The 20,219-nt window shown below is 35.7% G+C and overlaps 1 protein-coding gene across 1 annotated transcript in view; it reads right to left on the bottom strand.

The window, feature by feature from the left end:
- Positions 1–20,219, bottom strand: part of CACNA2D3 (calcium voltage-gated channel auxiliary subunit alpha2delta 3) — a 492,915-nt gene that overhangs the window by 302,055 nt on the left and 170,641 nt on the right. Inside the window, exon 5 of the mRNA XM_080385033.1 lies at positions 11,285–11,447. Coding sequence (XP_080241159.1) covers positions 11,285–11,447 — 163 coding nt within the window. The remainder of the gene's footprint in view (positions 1–11,284; positions 11,448–20,219) is intronic.

Genomic DNA, 20,219 nt, shown 5'->3' with positions numbered 1-20,219 from the left:
GCTCTATTACATGCAGCAGATTGTTTTTCCTATGCAAGCAAAACTTCTGATTCGAGTCTGCATTTATTAACATGTAGTGCATAAACTCATCTATTAACATGCAGTGAAAATCATGCAATGAAAATGCCATTTGACACAGGTGATATTTTTTACCAGTCCCTAAATTGTTCAAGCAAAACTTAAAGACAATTTGTGACGCCTAAGACCTTCTTTTGCAATGTTTGCAGCACTCAAGAAGTAAACATGGTAAGCAGAAAAGCAGACTAGACCTCACGCTTTTGTAACTAAAGACACGGAGTTCAGAATTATTCAAAGCTGGTTTGCATTCATACTGTTTATAAATCATGTCTTAAGGTACTAGTGATTAGAAAAGAAGGAAGGAAACAACTGCAAGAAAAGTAAGAAAACATCTTGCTACAGGGCAAGGGGTAATGATTGAACTAAGAGAGGGCAGATTTAAACTAGATATGAGGAAGAAATTTTTTACAATAAGTGTGGTGAATGACTCGAACAGGTTGACTAGAGAAGTGGTAGATGCCCCATCCCTGGAAACATTCAAGGTCAGGTTGGCCGGGGTTACGAGCAACCTGATCTAGGTTGAAGATGACCCTGCTCATTGCAGAGGGGTGGGAGTGGAATAGATGACATTTAAATGTTCCTTCCAACCCAAACTATTCTATGAGTCTATGATCTACAACCCAGAAAATCATATAATAGCACACAAATAATTGATTGCCGGCTTTCCACAGTAATATAAATAATAATAACACAAAGCTTTTAAACAAAAATTAAGTCACATGATAAAAATCTACACTTTCAACAACTAGTAAATGATAAGTAACAAGACAGACAAAGAGAAGCACAAAAGACCTACAGATGCTGCAACTAATCACATCATAAGCAAAGCTATAAGAGAAAGAGGTAAAGCCTATTTCTGCAGAAAAGTATCACAAGCCTGTAAACAAAGACCAAATCATATACTAGGTCATGGAAGAAAGCTAAATATAGGCTTTCCACATGGAAAGCAACTGAATTGTGAAAATAATGAGAGCAGTAACAAAAACTGAACTGGAATCCATCAGAAAATATAGGATATTTATAGTCATCTTGTCTCTGAAATGAGTGAAGTCCAAATGTACTCCAAGATTTGTAAGATACTTTTTAATCACTTCTTTTATAAATCCATATTTAGTCAGGGTGATCACTGTTACAGAGTCAAAACAGTTGCTAATACTTGAGTGTATTTCAAATCCAATGGTATGGAATCAGTCTCAGTGTGGTATTAATTTCAGAAAAAATAATTGAGATACTTATTAATGAAGACTTCTTTATCTTTTTACATATTATTGAACTTTTAAATCTATTTTAATTCATTAACCATTTTTCTTAAATGCTGATGACACAGCTTGAGACTCTCGGCAACATATTGCGTGCCTTATGTTTGTTAGTTGAGTTGACATAAACCATATCTCCTGTTGACAGAAATGCTTGAAAATATTCATGGACTTCAGCAACCATCACAAAAAAACTCTGCAGTTATGAAAACCACTGATAAAATCCCTTCCTGTACTTCAAAACCACCAGAACAGCAGCTATACCACAGTATGACGATGGAAAGAACAGACGGAAGACAGTCAGACAGACTTTTCTAAGTTGAAATTTGTATTATTGCTTTTATTTTTCAAAGCAACAGATTAACTCTTGTACTGTATAACACTGAACATCAAATTACATTTTCTATCTTGTTCTTCTGCTCTGTCACTAAAGACACGGTAACATCTTACATGAAGGCTACAGCTTCATTATCTAATATACCTGGATAGATATCTGACAATCTGCAATACAATGTCATATATATTTTTTTTTTTATCCTTGTTATTTTTAAACACCTCAAACAAAAAGGATTTGGAGAAATTAATTTTTCACTTAACCACACTCACACTATTCTCCAGCTTCCTTAAAAAAAAAATCTTCCCTGCAACCTACCTGTATTTCCTATGATGTAAATACATAAAAGTAATTTACTAAGTCACCTGCCAACTGATGGTAGCAGAGATTTCATAAGTTAACCAGTCTCTGAGCTGTTGGTAGGTATTAGCTGAAGACCAGCCAATCCGATAGTAAGAAAAAAATCCTTCCTAGTGCCAAACCACCAACTAGCAGAATGTATCGGTCTAATGTCAATGGTAGGAAGGACGAAACTATTATTAAAGAAAGATATTTTTTTAAGTCATTTATGATTATTTGATTTAAACTATACTTTTCACCTGCTCCCCTCTCAAATACATTATCACAGGGAATGAAGATTTGGTCAGTTACAAAACTCATAAAAACATGACTGTGATCCCAAAATGTATTTCCAAATCATGTGGCTGTAGGATGAAATATAACTTGCTTGGTGTAACAAAGGATAAGAAAACTCAGTCTTTTATACAAGTAGACATTATGAAATGTGAGACAAAGTTGTAGGAAAATACTGAGAAATGTATTCAGTATAAATAATGTCAACATTGAAAAGAAATGAGTGTAAGCATTGTGCTAAAAGTCCATGTAACTTCCTTAATTTAAAAAGTACTCATATGAGGAAAAAGTTGAAACAAGGTTCAATAAGTATAAGCCCTATTCCTCATTATAAATACATGCTGGAAAGTAACTTTCCAGACCCAACACTTTTGAGGAAATTTTATACCTTATTTTGACATATCAGTCTTACAATCAGTAATTGATTCTAACGTATTTTCTTCTTCCTGCATAGAGCATATTTCCTCCCTGAAGCAGAGTCTATCACCTTTTAGATGGGTCAGTTATTAATATCAAGTTTTAAAAAATGAAAATGCATTTGAATAACTATCTGCACATGCCCAGACACTGGTATTTTAATTCAGCTTGAGCAACAAGTAGGAAAGCAGGAAGGTGCTTCAAAGTGCCTTCCTAAATCAGAAAGTCATTTATGGAAGATAGTTATTATCGTAGGCTTTACTGTATGTAGTCATGTTAATATGCTCTTTTTGTGCTTTACGTACTACATCCTGATTTTCCACATCGCAATCAACATTTCAACTTGGGCATTTCAGACAGTAAATCAATTTTTTCACAGAGTCTAAGAATTCTTCCAAGCTAAGAGTAGACATTTCCCTGCTTAAACTAATTTGAAGAGACATCATTGTAAATCAAATTAGGAAGAAAAATTTCCAAAACCGAGACTGTTGAGAACAAGCCTATTCATTTGTACCAGCATGGTGCTTCTGCTTGTGTGCATCTAGAATGACTGGCATTTAAGTATTTATGTGATATTCACCCCAGGACTTTACTAGGAGCAAAGTGCAAAAAGCCCAAGCTAAAAGGTGTGCATGTCAGTTCCACAGAACTTTGAAGCATAGGTTTCGATCTCCCCACACAGAGCACAACAGTTCAGCCAGCATCAAATTTTAAGACCATGGAAATCAATGGAACATAACTGTGGGGAGGAGGCATGCACTTTGTGCTGAGCTGCAGAGCACCAGATTGCCAAGCCAGGTCTAAAACTCTTCAATAGTCACAGAGTTTAAAGTGAGAAACCGTGCCTCAGGCTATGCAGTGGAATCCCACTGGAAACACACCATGGGAAAACAAGCAAGCACTAAAATACTGGCATACAAAAATATCATGTCTCAAAAGCTGTACATCATGTCGTACAAATGGAAGACAGCGCAAAGTGGCACCCTAGCTATCTCTGGATGGGAAGCAAAACAGAGACATTAACCTTGTGCTGCACCTTAATAATTAAAATTCTTCTGATCGAGGACTTAATTATTCAGTTGCAGAACCACGGTCACAAAACTATCTTGCATCCACATTTCCATGCAATACTCCCGGCAAATCGTGCATATATGTCAACATCCTTTGGGGTAAGAACAGGCTGCTCAAGTCTCTACCATGTAGCATAGATGTGCCTATATGTCTTTTCCTCTGACATTCACTAGTGATGAAAATAAAAATACATCTAAAATAATTACGAGCATTTCGAAATTGAAAATCTGTTGGTTTTGCTGGCAGCAAGTTTGGACTCTTTGCTTAATGACTTCTTAATAAATACAAAAAACTCAATAGATAACTAAGTCTTGCAAAGCTGTAGAATGCACTTAATTCCACTGTCAGCTGTGTTAGCAGGCTGAAGGTTTATCCTCCAGGAAATATTCCTCCATTATAGAACTCGGCAAGTAAAACAAGATTATAAATACAGTAAGCTAGAAATGACAACAAAGGAAAAAACTCCCATTAGTTTAAGTCAACTTATGTAAGCCTACTTCCTTTCTATTGCCAAAAGAAATTATTTTTCCTCTCTTTTTTCTTTTTTTTTTTTTTTTTTTTTTTTTTGGGGGGGGGTGGGGGAGGAGGAGGGGAGGGCAAAACCAGACATGTTGCTCAAGCTGCATCTGATCTAATCCTAGTAAAGAGATTATTCTCCTTTCCCAATCTACCTCTATTGGCACATGCCTACCCCCTCCACCACCTCAGAGACTACTGCTCAGAGGTGGCAGACAGATTCACATACAGTCACCCTCACCCTAGTTCTGTCAAAATTATTCTATTTTCAAGCACTCTGCTAGGAAAAATGCTGATCCAGCTCCTTTTACCAAACCAGTTTCAGGAAAAGCTTACAGAACAGCTTATGACAGCTGGTTTGAATGGGACAATAATGCCCAGCAAGCATAAGTGGCAGAGCACAGTAATTTCTTAGCAAAGGTACAGAAAACCTTGTCATAATCATAAGCACAAAGGAGATCAAGCAAGAACTACTAGCTCGTATGGAAAATGGAGATCTAAGTTCAGGATTGAGACCAGGAGAAAGTGTTTTTCAGTAAGCAGGGGAAAAAACTGCAATGAGAAAAGGAACACAATGTGCAGTTGTCAAGGTGTTGGTACAGGCCTAAATGGGAACAGATTAAATAGTGTGAGGACAGAATGATGCAAGTTCACGTAAGATTTAGCATAAAAGTACTCCTGCATAACCACATGCATTCTTTGGGCCTTCCTGGGAATGTCAAGATAGGAAATGGAGGCAGCAGGTACCCAACTAAGAAAGTAAAACTGACCTCATTATAAAAGGCATTTTTATTTCTTTAGGCACATTTAGAAAGGTTTTCTTTGTGTGTAATATTTTAGTCCAGACCAAAATGGAGGCAGAGCTACAATGAAGATTATGAGACAAAGTCTTTAGAAATAAATAATGGTTTTATACTTGAAAAAGCTCTCAGGCGCAGGAGTGTCTCTTTAGCTCTAAATTTCTTACAGTGAAAAAATGATTACACTTAGCACATTTACTCTAAACAGAGATTCAGTAAAGACTGTTTTCTTGCATCCAGCTGTGATTAGAACCTATTTAGTTTCGTTATTGTTTCTACTGCAAAAGGCCTGCATCACTTCATTTTTCATTGTATTCGTTTCTAGAGGTCTGAGTGAGATATTGTTTACCAATGTAAAAAACACAATTATGCAAGGCAATCAAATTATAGAGGTATGTATCTAAGAATCCTACTACCTATCCTTAATTCTCAACCAGAGCCTGTAGATATGTAATTTCTTAAAATCCAAAATTCTAACTACTTCAGTTTTGGTAACAGCAAAGGGTAGTTAAAGAAAAGACTTGACACTTTTTGAGAAAACATGTAGTGCATCAACTGTCCCCACAAATCACTATGAATCCTTACACTTTACAGTTATTCTGGAAATGTTGTGCAAGTTCAAGTCCCAGAAATATTCCACACTGAATAATTCTCCAGAAATGGAAAAGGATTAAGAAGCCTTCCAGATCAGTAAGTACCTGCTGTGATGTATCCAAGTAGCTGCCTGCTTGCTTTCCTAGGGATGGAAGAGGCAACTGCAGCCTAATACTGATTTTGCAACAATAACGTTGTTGACTTCAAGTAGTCTAACCCTCTAGTTTGCACCAGTACTTGATAAAGGAGAATTTAGTGCCATTTAAATTAGTCTGTCAAGTATGTCAGTTAGTGAATAAATCTAACACCTTTAATGACTAAGAACACTGGAAGAAAGAGAGAGTAAAATTTGCAAAATACAAAAGCCCACAATCTGGAGGATCTAATAAAAAAAAAAAAAAACAGAAAGGTACAATAGAAAGACAGTTTAAAAGGCAAGGAGAAGTGTTTGCATCTAGAAGTTTCTGTAATATTAAAATCAGACAACCTGGGCTTTTCCTCTTTCTGCAAACTAAAAATGTAAAGTTTACCTTATCATATAAACAAAGACTGACTGCAAAAGCTCAAAAACAGGACTTGTTTTCAGTTGATACTGAGATGATGTATTTACAACATCCTCTTGAATTTCCTAGATTTTATGCAACACTAACGTAAGCAGATGAGATCCTGCTGTGTGTCACTTCTGGTACTGTACTATGCTATGCTTCACTTTTCAACAGGTATCGTATTTTAGAGTTTTCCAAGTGTATGTCACCAAGACACATTCACCCTCACCCTGGCTTTGGTTTTTATCTACATTCCTGTGAAATCCACATTTAGCCAAGTATTCACAAGCCTCTTCCAAGTACTTGAAAAAATGCTGAGTGTAAACTCAATAGCAGAAAACACGTTATCACTGTCCACAACTACAGATAAATATGAGGTGACACAGACTTAGAAAAATAAAACTGGAACAGCTTCTTCAGCTCATGTACTTTGGACAAATAATGTAGAATTTTAAGTCAGACTGTAGGTAGTCTTATATTAACAAAAGGTAAAATGCTACTCTCTTTTTTACTTTCATCAGCTGTCAGCATCTGCAAGATCAGATTTGAATGTTCTGAAGACTTCTTTTATCATCTTCTAGTGTACATAAATCCATTATAGAATCCTGCTTTTTCCCAGTGGCAATCCTACTGCCAGAAACCATGTTCTCTATGGATGGTTGCCAGAAAGCCTAGCCCACATTCCAATGCCTTTTTTTTAATTATATGTCACATTCCTAGGCTCTTCTAAATATACTACCAGCATCTCAGAAAGTAATAAAGCAAATGTTGAAACTATGTTAATCATGACTCATTTTTCATTATTATCAATCTCTTCCACAATAGCTGTTTAAAATGTATCAATTGATGTGTAGAAAGAAATATCTGAGTATCTTTGGAAAGTATACCTACAGAAGAATATGCAAGACGTGTTTCAGAGTAGTGAGTCCCAAATCACTCACATTCTGAATAGGAGAGAGAGAGAAAAAGAGATATGAAAACTGACTTTGGTGCTGATATATAATCCATGTAAATGAGCTTTACTAAAAAAAAAAACAACAGCAACCGAATTAAACAGTGCCTTACACAGGCTTGTTCTCATACCTGGACTTCTGCCTTGGTACTGCATTGTCCAAACTGCATTCAGATTGATTCTGTACTTTCCAAAACTACACTTTCCTTTTAATATGGAAAAAAAAAAGTAACCTTCTTGTTCCCTTCTTTTTTCATCTGTGAATATACCCATATGATTAATTTACTAAGACCCTTTCCCCTATTTTCTGTCAGAAATCTGTAGACAGTTGATAATTGCCAGTTACCAAATTTGTGGATAGAAGAAAGAGCTACTACTTGCTAAGACAGTTACCACAGAAATTCTTACTTAATCATAGTTATTTATTCATTGTTTAAAAGGATACTGCCTTGCAAATCCTGTAGCTGTAGGCAATGAAAATACTTTGTGCTTAAGGAGAAGAAACAGAATGCACTGACAGATTTAGAATCCCGATGTGTACTCAAACATTTCAAAAGCAAAACATCATAAGCAGTCATTTTCAGGAAAAATTAAGGAGGCCAATTCCATCAGAATGTTCTGCAGTTTAAATGGACCCCCAGCCTTGCTGTGAAATGGCCTAGAGCTGGCAGAGGTCTCTCTGTATTGACAGACAGATAAGCACACTTATCTGTAAAGCACAATCATCCCATAATTTTATTTAAATTCCTTCAGTATGTGAACATTATCAGAATGACAAAATACTGTTTTCTGAGCCCCATAGGCTTTATTGTCCAAAGATCAGTAACTCTTCTATTTTTAATATTAATTGATGAGCACTGTAAGATATGGAGAAACTAGGGGACAAGGGTTTTGCAGTAGATGGGAATGAAAAGTATAAAAGCACATCAATAACCAGACCAGCTCTTTATATTTTAAAATGCTGATCAAGAATACTGTAAATTTTGAACTGTGATTCTTTATTAAATTTACTAATTTGCACTCTTCCTTCTACATTTATAGTAGATGCATGCAATCTGTACTCAAAGGTAGCACTAGAGTTACATGTATGTTTATAAATTAGATTGGCAGCCTTTTTTATTGGGTCTCTTCCTTTTTCCTTTACAAAAATATTCAATGTTAAATTTTAATATAGTTTTTATATTTATGGTGTTTCATCTTTCTTTATTTCATCATAAATGCCACAAAATTTGCTTTTGCTTTTTATTTCCAGGTTCTAAACTGGATGGTTTCCTTAAAATGGAAAGTATTTAGTCCTGTTGTGATCATCATCATTTTTAAGCTCTTCTACACAGAGGCTGAAAGAGCCAGAAGATACATGAAGAACGGCAGTGCATTTGTGTCGCGTGATTTTTAAGCCAATTTCATTGACTTTAGCAGTTCCACAGCTGGGAGGGATCACTATGATCATATGCAAGCTGACCAGGCCAAAGGTTTTCCCAAAAACTAGTTCTAGACTACGTTAAAACAAAAACAAAAAAACCCACAAAACACCAAACACACACAACCAACACAACGTGCTCTGGATTAGGGGCCGGGGGGGAAAAACACAGGACAACACCCTTCTAATAGACCATTAACTACCTTCATTGATAAACAAACCAAAAAACCCTTAATGACCAAAAAAAACCACCAGAAAAAAAAACAAAAAAAAAAAACACAACACCAAAAAACAACAAACCATGCTTTATCTGAGCCTCTATTTGTGCAATATGCAAAATAATGGAACCCAGTTTTAGGCGCTGGATGTTTTTAAACCTTTCATAACCAGATTATAGAGCCTAGTATTAGCAGTTAACTAGACATCAACTAATTAATCCTTTAATCATGTCTTTAATAAACTAAATGGACTGAGCTCCTGCAGTATTTCAGTCTAAGGCATATTTCAGTCTAGGGCATATTTTTCGACCCTTTGACAAGTGCTGTGACTCTCCTCTGAACCCATTGCAAATTATCAATATCTCTACAACTACAAAAAAACCAAAATGAAGGAAAAACCTTAGAATAAGCTTACAAATAAAAAGTTCCTTTTTCTATGCTGACTTGAGAGTCCTGTGTTTAAATATTGAACGACCACACTTGCCTGTTTTCAACTGAGTTTGGGCTGTGGTTTTGCCTAATAATTCAATAAAATAAAACATAACCTGGAAACGAACAACAGGCATTTTCTAGAGATATGGTGTGAAGACAGTTAGTTGTAAACCTATCAATATCTACTGCCTCTACCCTCAGGCTAGGATTTAATTAACTTATCACCCCTCTGCATTACAGAACTGAAGAAACAGGCAACAAAAAAATAGAAGTATACATGCCTCTTCTTGGTAAGAGTAACATTTCCAGACATTGTCAGTCTCCAAGCCGAGACTATCATATCCATGTGTAACAAAAATGTCAGCAACAAACCAGATTTTGGCAGTTGGAAGACATTTAAATGATAAAAAAAAAATGTTTTTGTGCAGCTGCATGAAGTGATGATTTTGGCTGGTTTGAATTAGACAAAGTAGAAACAGGAATCATGACAGAGCTCTATCTCCCCCATCTCTACAGGCAGTGCCTGTATTAGAGGCCAAAAGGAGACGCAACAAGCCCTTTGACTTTGGCTTTACCTGTAATTAATCAGCATAGAAAAATGTATTCTATACACAGCAGTACTACATATCATGCAGCTGAAGCTCCTTTAGTTTTCCAGCTCTCCTAACTACTCAGGTTAGTTTGCTTCTCCAGAAAAACAGGATTGCCTGACTTTTTTTTTTTTTTTTTCCCTCCTTATTTTTCCTCCTTAGCAGTTCTGGAATGAATGAATTTATAGTCAGGCTCAGTTAAATAAATATTAGCACTTGCACAAAAAAATGGTTTGGTAGCTTATAGAAGCTTTAAGCATTTTCCAAATCTCTTCAAAATATCCCATATTAAACATTTCACAACCTTTCAAATACTCTCTAAGAAGCTTTGTTACTTTGTTATCCCTAATTTAAGACAGCACTGTACAATTTTCGGCTTCTCAAAATTCTCAGTCTGAATCATAACTTTGAAGAGAAGCTGTCATATCAATTGCTTCTCTTACCAGTCCAACCAATCCAAATTAATTCTCGTTCCGTTTGTGATTATACAGTATCTTTGCATGAATTACGACAATTGCTAGCCTGGAATGTATCACGAGGAAAATATTTAACGTATTTTTAGCTGTCTTTATTACAGTTAAAACAAGGAAGAGGAGCCAGATAACAAGATTAGGCAGCTCTCTACAGACCAATGACAAATATACTGTAGACATTTTTCAGAAACTTTGGCGCTTTCCTTCTTAAATTTTGTTTTATTACTGGTTTGGGAAAAAGAAATAGATGGCTGCTGCTTAAGCACAGTAAAACTACAAACTTCTGCTGTCTGATCAAATGGATGTGGCAAAGGGAAAATTAGTAAACTGGTACCTGAGTTCAGTTTATATTGCAAATTTTCAGACCTAAGTCCATCACTCCTAATATCTAACACAGCTATTAATGCCATGTGCTATCCAGCACCTATGACAAATAGTCAGGGGAGTAGAAATTTTAATGTAGTTTATTCCCCCTAAATATTGTCTGGAAACTCACAGCAGCTGTGTATACAGTCATATACAGCTAGAATTATTCCCAGAAGCCTGAGAGAATAAATCTAATAAAACATTCCTCTCCCATCTACCCTGTATCTTTCAAAGACATTTCTAGCTCTCAGCAAAGACAGAATGTAAGTTGTAAGTGATGTAAGACAATGTAAGATCTGTTCAGCTGATCTGGAGATTCCAGAAAATAAATCGTAAGAATAAACATAATCTGCCATATTGTATGGCAGAATTCATGCAAGTCTAATATGCAATTCATTGACCAAATTAAATTGCTGAATTGCCACAGAACAAAAGGTATTACAGAACTATCATACTTTAAGCATTCTTCCATGCTTCTTTTCAGTTAAATTGCAAACTGGAAAACACATACAACATATAGGTAACCAACAGGTGCATTTTAAAGTTCTTATGTTTGGCCCCAGTAGAATGATGAAATAAAACAGCTTACCCTTATTGTACATATTGGTTGGTACTTGGACATCACTCAGACTGATGTTCACTGGCAAGTTGTTGAAGTGGTCATTTGGCACCAGAATGAACTCCTTTCCCAGCTCCAAATAGTTTCCGTCTTCATCTCGTTCATTTATGAGCACAGCATTGAAGTATTCATACTGCAACAGAAACCCACATTCAGTATTCAGAATTCACATTCAGCATAAAAATGTGACGTTTGAATATTTTAACATATCTATCAATCCATTGATTAACATTTACACGTATCTCCATCTAGAATAGAAGAACAAGATATTTTTGTCATCTCTCAGATTCCCTCTATACTGCTAGTGCAGGCACATTTCTAAAACCAGATTTATCAATACATCAAGAAAACCACATATTACCTCAGATCTCTGGCTGCCCTGAAAACGATAAGGGCAGCTCAGCAAACACCTGGAACAAAAGCAACGTATGCACTGTTCTTAATACAAAGCTGTCTAGAATTAAATAATTCCATGGATAATATTTAATGATGATCTCCCTGTTTAGCTTATTTCCATCAGTTTAAGTACTGCTATCAGTGCTGAACTTAGGTCTTGACAAACTAAAGGCGTTTTTACTTCATAACAATATTAACTACAGCTGTTGTTGCTTACCAAATGTGTACTGACTGACATTTTCTAAAGAAAAATATTTTCTTTCTGCTGAATTTTACAAATGCACATCATAGTAGCTATTGTAAAAATATGGATACTTTAATAAGGACATCTAAACTTAGCCGTGACTTATTTTGAACAAGAAATTATTGTCTGCCTGTACAGATTCCTAAAGAGTATTCGGCCTATTTTGTATAGAACTATAACAAGATAAGCAAAAGCAATTTAGATAAAATTATTGATTTCTTTATGACCTAGTTTAACCAGATATCCTATCAAGCTTTGAAGGCAACAAACAGTGAAGACTACTTTTGAACCTCTTAAATAACCTTAACCCTTGGCAAAATTTTGTGATGAGTTTCTTAATTGAAAGAGACTAAAACGTTTAGTGTCTTTGAAGACTCTGATTTAAATATGAGTCTCTGCCCTAACTATCCATTTGAGAATAAATCAATATAATAATTAGACATGAATCTAAGCATTCACATATCATATATGTACCTGTACAGCCTGTAAGAGGATAAATATATTATACCATTTACAAAGCTAAAACAGGATTTTAGATGAAAGTAGAATGCAATAGAAGTCCCTGTATATGAGCTAGATTTTGAGGACCTTCTGTGTATGACAGAAATACTCAAATTCATTGTTCCACATACTATTAATCACATATAAGAAAGATTGAAACACATCAGTATTTGAAAATCAATTTAACAGGAATTAATTGATGTGATTAAACATTTGACCTTAAAGTTATTTTACTTTAATTGGTTTATACTGAGATCAGGCAAATAATCTGCTGCATACATCTCATGAGTATATATAGATAATGAATCCTAAAGTTTTGGAAAAAAACAAAATAGTCTTTATTTTTTCCCTCCACTGCCTCCAGGAGCCACGTGGGGGGGGTGTGGGGACGGGATGGGGGGGACCAAACCAAAAAGCGTAGAGAGATCATTTGTGTTAAGCTGTAGTTTCATTAAGCAATTCCAAAAATTAGTATAATTATTGAACACCCCCATAGATGTTACCCTTCTCTATACCATTTGGGTGATTGTGACTGTTCTAGATTTGATTCTTCTCATACCAAAACCAAAAGGATGGAGAAACATGATAATTTCCAAGAAATATAAGTTCTCATTCTATTTGGGAGAAATCTTCTCCTACTCTGTTTATTATCCAGGTTTATCATGGATCATTAACTGCACTGCATGCCTGCCACCCACATGAGACAGCAGCTTTTTCAGTTTACCCTTTCAGTAAAAGCCAGAGACAGCTGGCAGAAGACTTGAAAGGCCAACTCATATTTCCCCACCTTAGAAAGAAATTGAATACTCCTTCCAACATTAAGCCATGCACTAATGACTGTTGTAAACTGCAATTCTATTCCAATTCCAAGCAAGGAAAAAGTAATCTGTGTAGGTTTTCCATGATGTATTAGATAGTATCTAAGTGTGGAAGAAAGGCTGATATTACACCCCCTGGCAGTACAGTGATAAATAAGATTATATATTTCATGCTTCTTTCTCACCAGCCACCTCTCTCTTCACTCCCCCTGGCCAGCTATGTTCCAGCAGAGTGAGTATGACTGTTTCATCTCATTTCCAAACCACTTGTATTCTTGTCCTTAAAGACATGGGTTTGTTTTCCTTTCAGTCTGTTGAACATGGCATTGCCTCCACAACTGCCAGAGCTACAGATAAGCCATTGTGTTGTTTCCATGATGTTTCTTGGCTTTGTAAGTCTTCTCAGGATGGTCACAGAGAAACCAAAGGGGGCTGGTTTTTTTTGTTTTCTTATTAAAGACCAGTGTTGAAAGTATTCACAACACCTAACTCCAAATTTTAACACAGAAGTTGTACTTAAATATTAGACTTTATGTCAAAGGTGAACACCTTTGGGGGTTAGAGATTCTGCACTACAATATGTAGCAACATACTGATCTTTTTTAACTGAGTTTAAGTTACAAACCAGAATAATTTCTACAGTAATTCACATACAGACTTAATGATTTCAAGGGCATAAATTTACCTGGCCCATGGGTTTTGTAATATTTTAGACATGGTAGGAAAAATGGAAAAAGTTCAAATAAGCATGTCAGAATATACATTGAAATAACCTCTAAAATAATTTCATTTCCTTTCATTCAGTGGTTTATTTCCTTTTCCAAAGAGTTAATTAGTACACATTCTCCTCCATCATGTTCTGTGAGTGGCAAGGCTAGCCAAGTATTAAAATCTCCTATATTCTAAATAAATTAAACCATTCATTTCACAATTAATGGTATTTAGGACTGAATGTTTCTTTGGTTGATTTAGTATTCACTGATTTGTTGGTCTGAGTCTGTATTTTCTCTTTTCAATTCTACAAGCATATACACAATAATATGGGGGGTTGGGGGTGTTAAAACAAATTGGAGCATAGAGTAGTCCTTATGGTATTACAGATAATTAATAATTTCCTAAGGGTTTTTTTCTGTTTCAGTTAGGGTTGGGGCGTGGGGGAGTGGGTTGGTTTGTTGGATTTGTTTTTTGGGTCTTTTTTTTTTTTTTTTTTTGAAAATGAAAAGCCTACAAAAATAACATATTTAAGACAGTCCTGCAAATTCTAAGGATTAAACATCAGGTAAAATATACAGCTCAAAAATACTACTGAAAAAGATCAGCATTTAAGCAGAGCTGTTATACAGTGGCTTCTTTGTGGCAATTTCCTTCCAAGGAAATCATTGAGTGTGACAGCTGAAAGGTGATAGAAGAAATATTAAAAATAAAAATTGGAGAAAAAAATATTAAAATAAATCCATCTGACATTCTGACACTGCATTTGAGATAATGCCCAAGGGAAAGAGGATAAAGTCCTGTTTGCTGACAACACAAATACTCCACCTGCTAAGCTCTAAGAGAAAATGACTTCAATTTAATCTTGTCAATGGAGGTCAATCTTTGTTGTAACCTTAACTAGGTGAGTTCTGAATGCACACAATTTAACATGCCAAAAAGTTATTAGTCTAATAAATAACAAAATAATTACCCAGGGTGGGAGCATAGCCAGGCTTTACTGTGGCTTGGTTAATGAGTAAGTTTACACTAACCTTAAATATAGACTTGCATGGTGAGCAAAAAAGTGGAAAAAAAACATTCAAAGGAAATCCCATTTGTGTAATCTGTTATATACATCTCAAGATCTAAACATGAACTTTGATACTTTTGCGCATTTAAATTTGTTTAAGTAAACATACTGGGGTTTTTTGTTTGTACATTGCTTTGCAGCATCTGCATCATTCTGAGTGTTTGATCAACCATTTTGAAAGCCCTCATTGTATCGTAATGAAAAAGACTTAGAGCAAAGCCATAAAAATTGGGGACAAATAGGAATCTCAGCTTTCATGTGATACTAATATTTTACCCTTGTGAAGAAAGCCTTCCCAATGCAAGCCGCTATAAACTGATCAGTAGTTCTCAATTGAACAAGCACTGGACCATTCTGCCTCAGCAAGGAGCTGATCATATCTGAGAAATCACAAAGAATCATATTGCTAATAGTCAGCAGAACCCTGGGCTGCTCTAACATACTGGTATAATCGTAGCAGAGAGAATTATGGGGCTGTTAAGAGATTGATCAGGAGGTTCATTCAGGCTGACTAGCAAAGGCAAGCTTTGTTTGAAAACTGTAAGATAGCCTCAGCCACAATACAAAAGCATGTGCTGTAAGGCCTCTTAGGATGGCTGCCGCAGCCATTTGTTAATGATGAAAAAAATTTATTCATTCATTCATTCATCCAAAAGGTATCCCAGAACGGTTACGGGGAAGTGCAAGGTTTGTGGCACGCAATGAGAACACAGGGGCAGGCTGCAGGGGAGAACTGATCTGCAAGGCAAGAAGGAAATTTTGAAGCTCTCTGTTTCAGTTTAGCCACTCATTTTGGCATAACGTCTCAACTAAACAAGCACCTTGATTACAATCAGTACTCTGCTGAAACAAGACATCAGTAATCTAGATATAATACTCAGAAGTACTGCACATGTCTTGCATAATTGCAGTATTGTACAAACTGTGGTAGATGAATGACATTCTGTATTTCCATTTACATTTATCTTACTTTAAACAGATAGCCTGTGATGCTTAAATTATTTATCAAATATTTGTTAACACTGTAAACAGCCTATTTATTTAAATATAAATATTTACTGTTTCATTTAAAAGATACATTCTAATGCAAATTGCCTTTGCAACTTCAAGAGTACTTGGCATATGAGAGTAAACACATATTTGTTTCATCTTATTTTAAAATGAAGTATTTTGTTTTAGTGGTATGAAACAACGCAAGCCACAATTCTAGTATGATTTTTTTTTTCTATAGTACAGAAATTATTTTTACCAATACAGTATAAAAAAATAAAAAAAATCCCATTCAGAGAGCTATGAAGACTAGGAAGGTGTAAGAACACAAATGGGAATGATTTGCCCTAATGGGTCAGCACTATAGCAGTATTGGGGCTACACTGATAATTTTTAACTATGCAAGAACCATCTTCACAGTGTTTCTCTGCAGCTATACAGCTCATCGAAAGACAAAGATGCACATCTCTGGAAGACACCAAATCAAGGAAAATTTATGGAATTTGTTTTAAATCTCAAAATGCTAGAGCATGACAGAGAAAATGAAAAAGTAACAAACAACATGGAAAATTAAGGGGAAAGCAAAACCTAGCATTCAATAGCACACACAGCTAGAAATGAACAGTAATTCGAGTATCAATGACAGTTTCAAAGACAGCTATTATCATCAATGAAAATAAAAAAATAGGAAAAGTCTCTTTTCTCAAGACTCTGACAAGTAAGGCACAACTCTGAGAGGGCAGAAATAACATGTAAAAAACAGAATACGAAAAGTTATCCACTCATAGAGGCTTTCCTGCTACAAAACACATTGACAACAGTCTCCGCTGGTATTCATGCGTTAACAAAGAGGGAGATGACTGAATGTGTATCAGTTTCTAAGGCTCAAAAAATTTTCTTCTGACAGTTGTCCAGTAAGGAGAATTTACATTTGGAAGCATATGATTAAAGCTCTCATATTCAAGAACTTAGTCTGATGTTTAGTGAGCAAGTATAAAAGGTCATAAAAGCAAACTGCCTCGTTGAATAAAAACTCTTCTGAATTTTAAAAAGCTTTTAAATTTAAGAAAACTGTAATCTCTTGTTGTAAGATACAATCTTTATAGTTTCTTTCTTGCTCCTCTACAGGAACTTCCAAAGCTTTTTCTCCCTCTTTTTTTCATGTCTTTATGCAACAGCCAGGTTCAGAAAACACTGGGATTTTGAAATGTTATGAGTTCCTCTCTAATTATGGAAGCAGTACAGACATGTTACTTGCATCCTTGCAAAAATAACTAATCTAATTAAGATGACCTTTCCCCAGACTATCCATTCTCTCCCAGTATAATTACCCTATTAAAATATTCTTAAAATAGGATAAATAAATAATACTTTATTACAGTATAAAATCAGTTATACCAGCATGTAAATTGATAATGCATAAGGGTCTCAGAGGTCTTGTAAGGATTTACTGATTCACTATAAGTGGGAAGTAGTAAATAATTATGATGGCTATTTTAAATCAAGTGCTAAAGTTAAAAAAGAGTCATTTTAGGTTACAAGTTCCAGATGAAGCCTCCTTTTCCTTTACAGATAAATAACTTCAAAAATATCTATTTCTACATGCAAAAGCCCTCAAGATTCTTTTTTGGTCAGAAGGCTGAACAAAAACCTCTTTGGTGACCCTGATATTTAGTAAACACCACAAGAAAGGAGAAAAACCTTCCATAACAGGCTTTCAGTTTGACATTTCAGACACCTGTATGACAAGCCTTACTGGAGAGCTAATGTTTTTGCTGGGTCTAGGAATGCAAGTGTTCAGTGTATTCATTTTCATACACATAAAAAACTTCAGGGAATACTTTCTGCCAAAAAGCAAAACAAACCCCTACTCCAGTAGGGAGTAATTTCTCCCTCCTCCCGATGGATGTATGTTAAAAAGGTACCAGTTTCATAGCCGAGTAGGTTCAGGGCCAGTTATCATGCTCCTGGAGCTGCAACAAACCATGGAGACAATTTACTGAAAATTTCTAGAGCAATGTTAAAGAATTTCATGACTTATGTGAATCACCTTGTAATCAGAATACAGTGATGGTAGAGGCTGGGCATTTGCAAAGGCTGAGCATTTCAAAACCACATAATTGCAACAAATACCAGAAAGCCTGCATCTCAGTTAATGAGCTTACACTCTACTACTGTGAAATAACAACAAAGACAAAAATCCTTCAACCTGGAAAATCTACCAGTATAGCAGCATGGTCCTTTGATAAGGCTTATCATCATCTACTGCTAAGCAAGCATGACAGACGTACTGCTGGGGCTGGGGCAGACCCTTCCCAGCTGCACCTAAAGTGTTTCCCTCCTGCACCCCCACTCTGCCCGCAGCCCCGGCAGAGCTCCCTTGGCACTGCAGGTCCACTGAGGATGCATCTTCCCAACTCACTTCTGAGGGATGCAGTAGAGAACTCTACACTTAATGCTTCCAAGTCAGAAATATACTAATAGAAGAGGTTCGTTTTTCTTGCTAATAAACATGAGAGTTTTGATGGACTTTATTTAAACCACACTTTGGAAGAAGCAGCAATTAGCCTGCATCTTTTCACTCCAAAAGGACAAGGTCTGTGCAAGAGCAAAGGAAACAAGAGAAGACTAATAAGCACTTCTGAACACTTGAGGATGTTGAAACATTTTTTGAATATTTTCGTATCAAGTTTGCCATTACTTCTATGCCACAGTAGTGGTGATCCTGCCTTTCCATACTAGGAAAACCAAGATACAACATCAATATTAATCTAGTTAAGACTTACTTATTTTCAGAGCATTAAAAACCCTCACTATGCCCCATTTATTTTTAGAAGTGCTATCTCACTGATGTAGGTGTGGCCAAAACACAGATGTAAAATACTTATAGCAAAACACGTGCCGACAAGTTGTCAGGATGCCTGGGGTGGCAGGGCTGTAAGATGTCTGCAGCTTTGCTAAGCAGTTAAGGTGCACAGACACACACTGGAGAAGGCTTTCAGCCATTCTTCGCTTTTAAAGTCTAAAGACAGAAATAGAAATACAGTTTGATACATAACAGAAACAGCAGCTTGATTTTAAAATATCTGGGTGGGGGTTTAACACTACTTTTGAAAAAGTGAGTGAGCAGATCACATTTTCAGCAACTTGGAAAAGAAGCAAAAACCAAGTGTCTGATTTTTACAGGACTAACTACCGACTTTTACTCACCATGCTCTAGGCACAAGGTTAGGCATATTTTAAACCTTAACAGTATTGTGGAGGTACTTTTCACATTTAAAAGGTTCATTAAGTACAATTTAAAGTTTGTTGTATTTACCTTCACAGTCCACTTCTGGAAAAGATTGTGTGCCTCAAGCCAACCATCAATTAATTTCTCCTCTCTAATCCACCAACTCAAATATTCCCAAAACCAATTTTATGGGGCATCTCTTAATAGATGCAAAAAAACCTGCACGACTTTGCCTCAATATTTAATTGTAAATATTGTCATTAAATAATTATAAATTATTTAATAAAAATAAAAATAAATAATACCATTTTCATTACTAACTAGAACCACAGGACTCCATTTCTCTTTAAACCCCTGTAAATCATACTAAGCTACTGAACAAGAAGGATCAACAACATCTATAAAACAATTTTGTAAAAGAAAATACAAAAATTACAGACTTGCTTTAAAATCAATGCAGTAATATTTTCTGAAAGTTTTCCACCTCACAAGGTAAGCAATTAATGGTGTTCAATATAGAAATTTTTTTAAAAAAAACCCTCTCTATAGAGTTTAAAATGGGCTATAAAAATAGAAAAGCAAACTATTTCACAAACAGACAAGCTGAAAAGTTTTAAAGTAAATCAGTGTCGTTCCATGCATGTTCAGCTGATCTGACACATTCAGGTTGATGAGAACCTCAAGGCTGCTTTTAATTATCAGTGCAGACGTATCTGACTTCTTTGTGCCTTTTTACAAGCATATGCCCTAAGTGCCTTATTCCTACTTCCAAGTAGGAAGAAAAAACATTCCTCAAGCTCTGCATCTTCTCTGTCTCCCACGAGCAGCAACTTTAACCCAGGCTCTTCATAGTCTAAGGCATGCATATAACGCTGCTCTGTACACAGCAAAATCTGTACTGCCTCCTCAACAAGATACGCCCAGGGACAGTAGATAACCTA

This window comes from Falco punctatus (assembly GCF_963210335.1).
Source record: "Falco punctatus genome assembly, chromosome: 4".
NCBI lineage: Eukaryota > Metazoa > Chordata > Aves > Falconiformes > Falconidae > Falco > Falco punctatus.
This window is presented reverse-complemented; position numbering and strand designations above follow the sequence as displayed.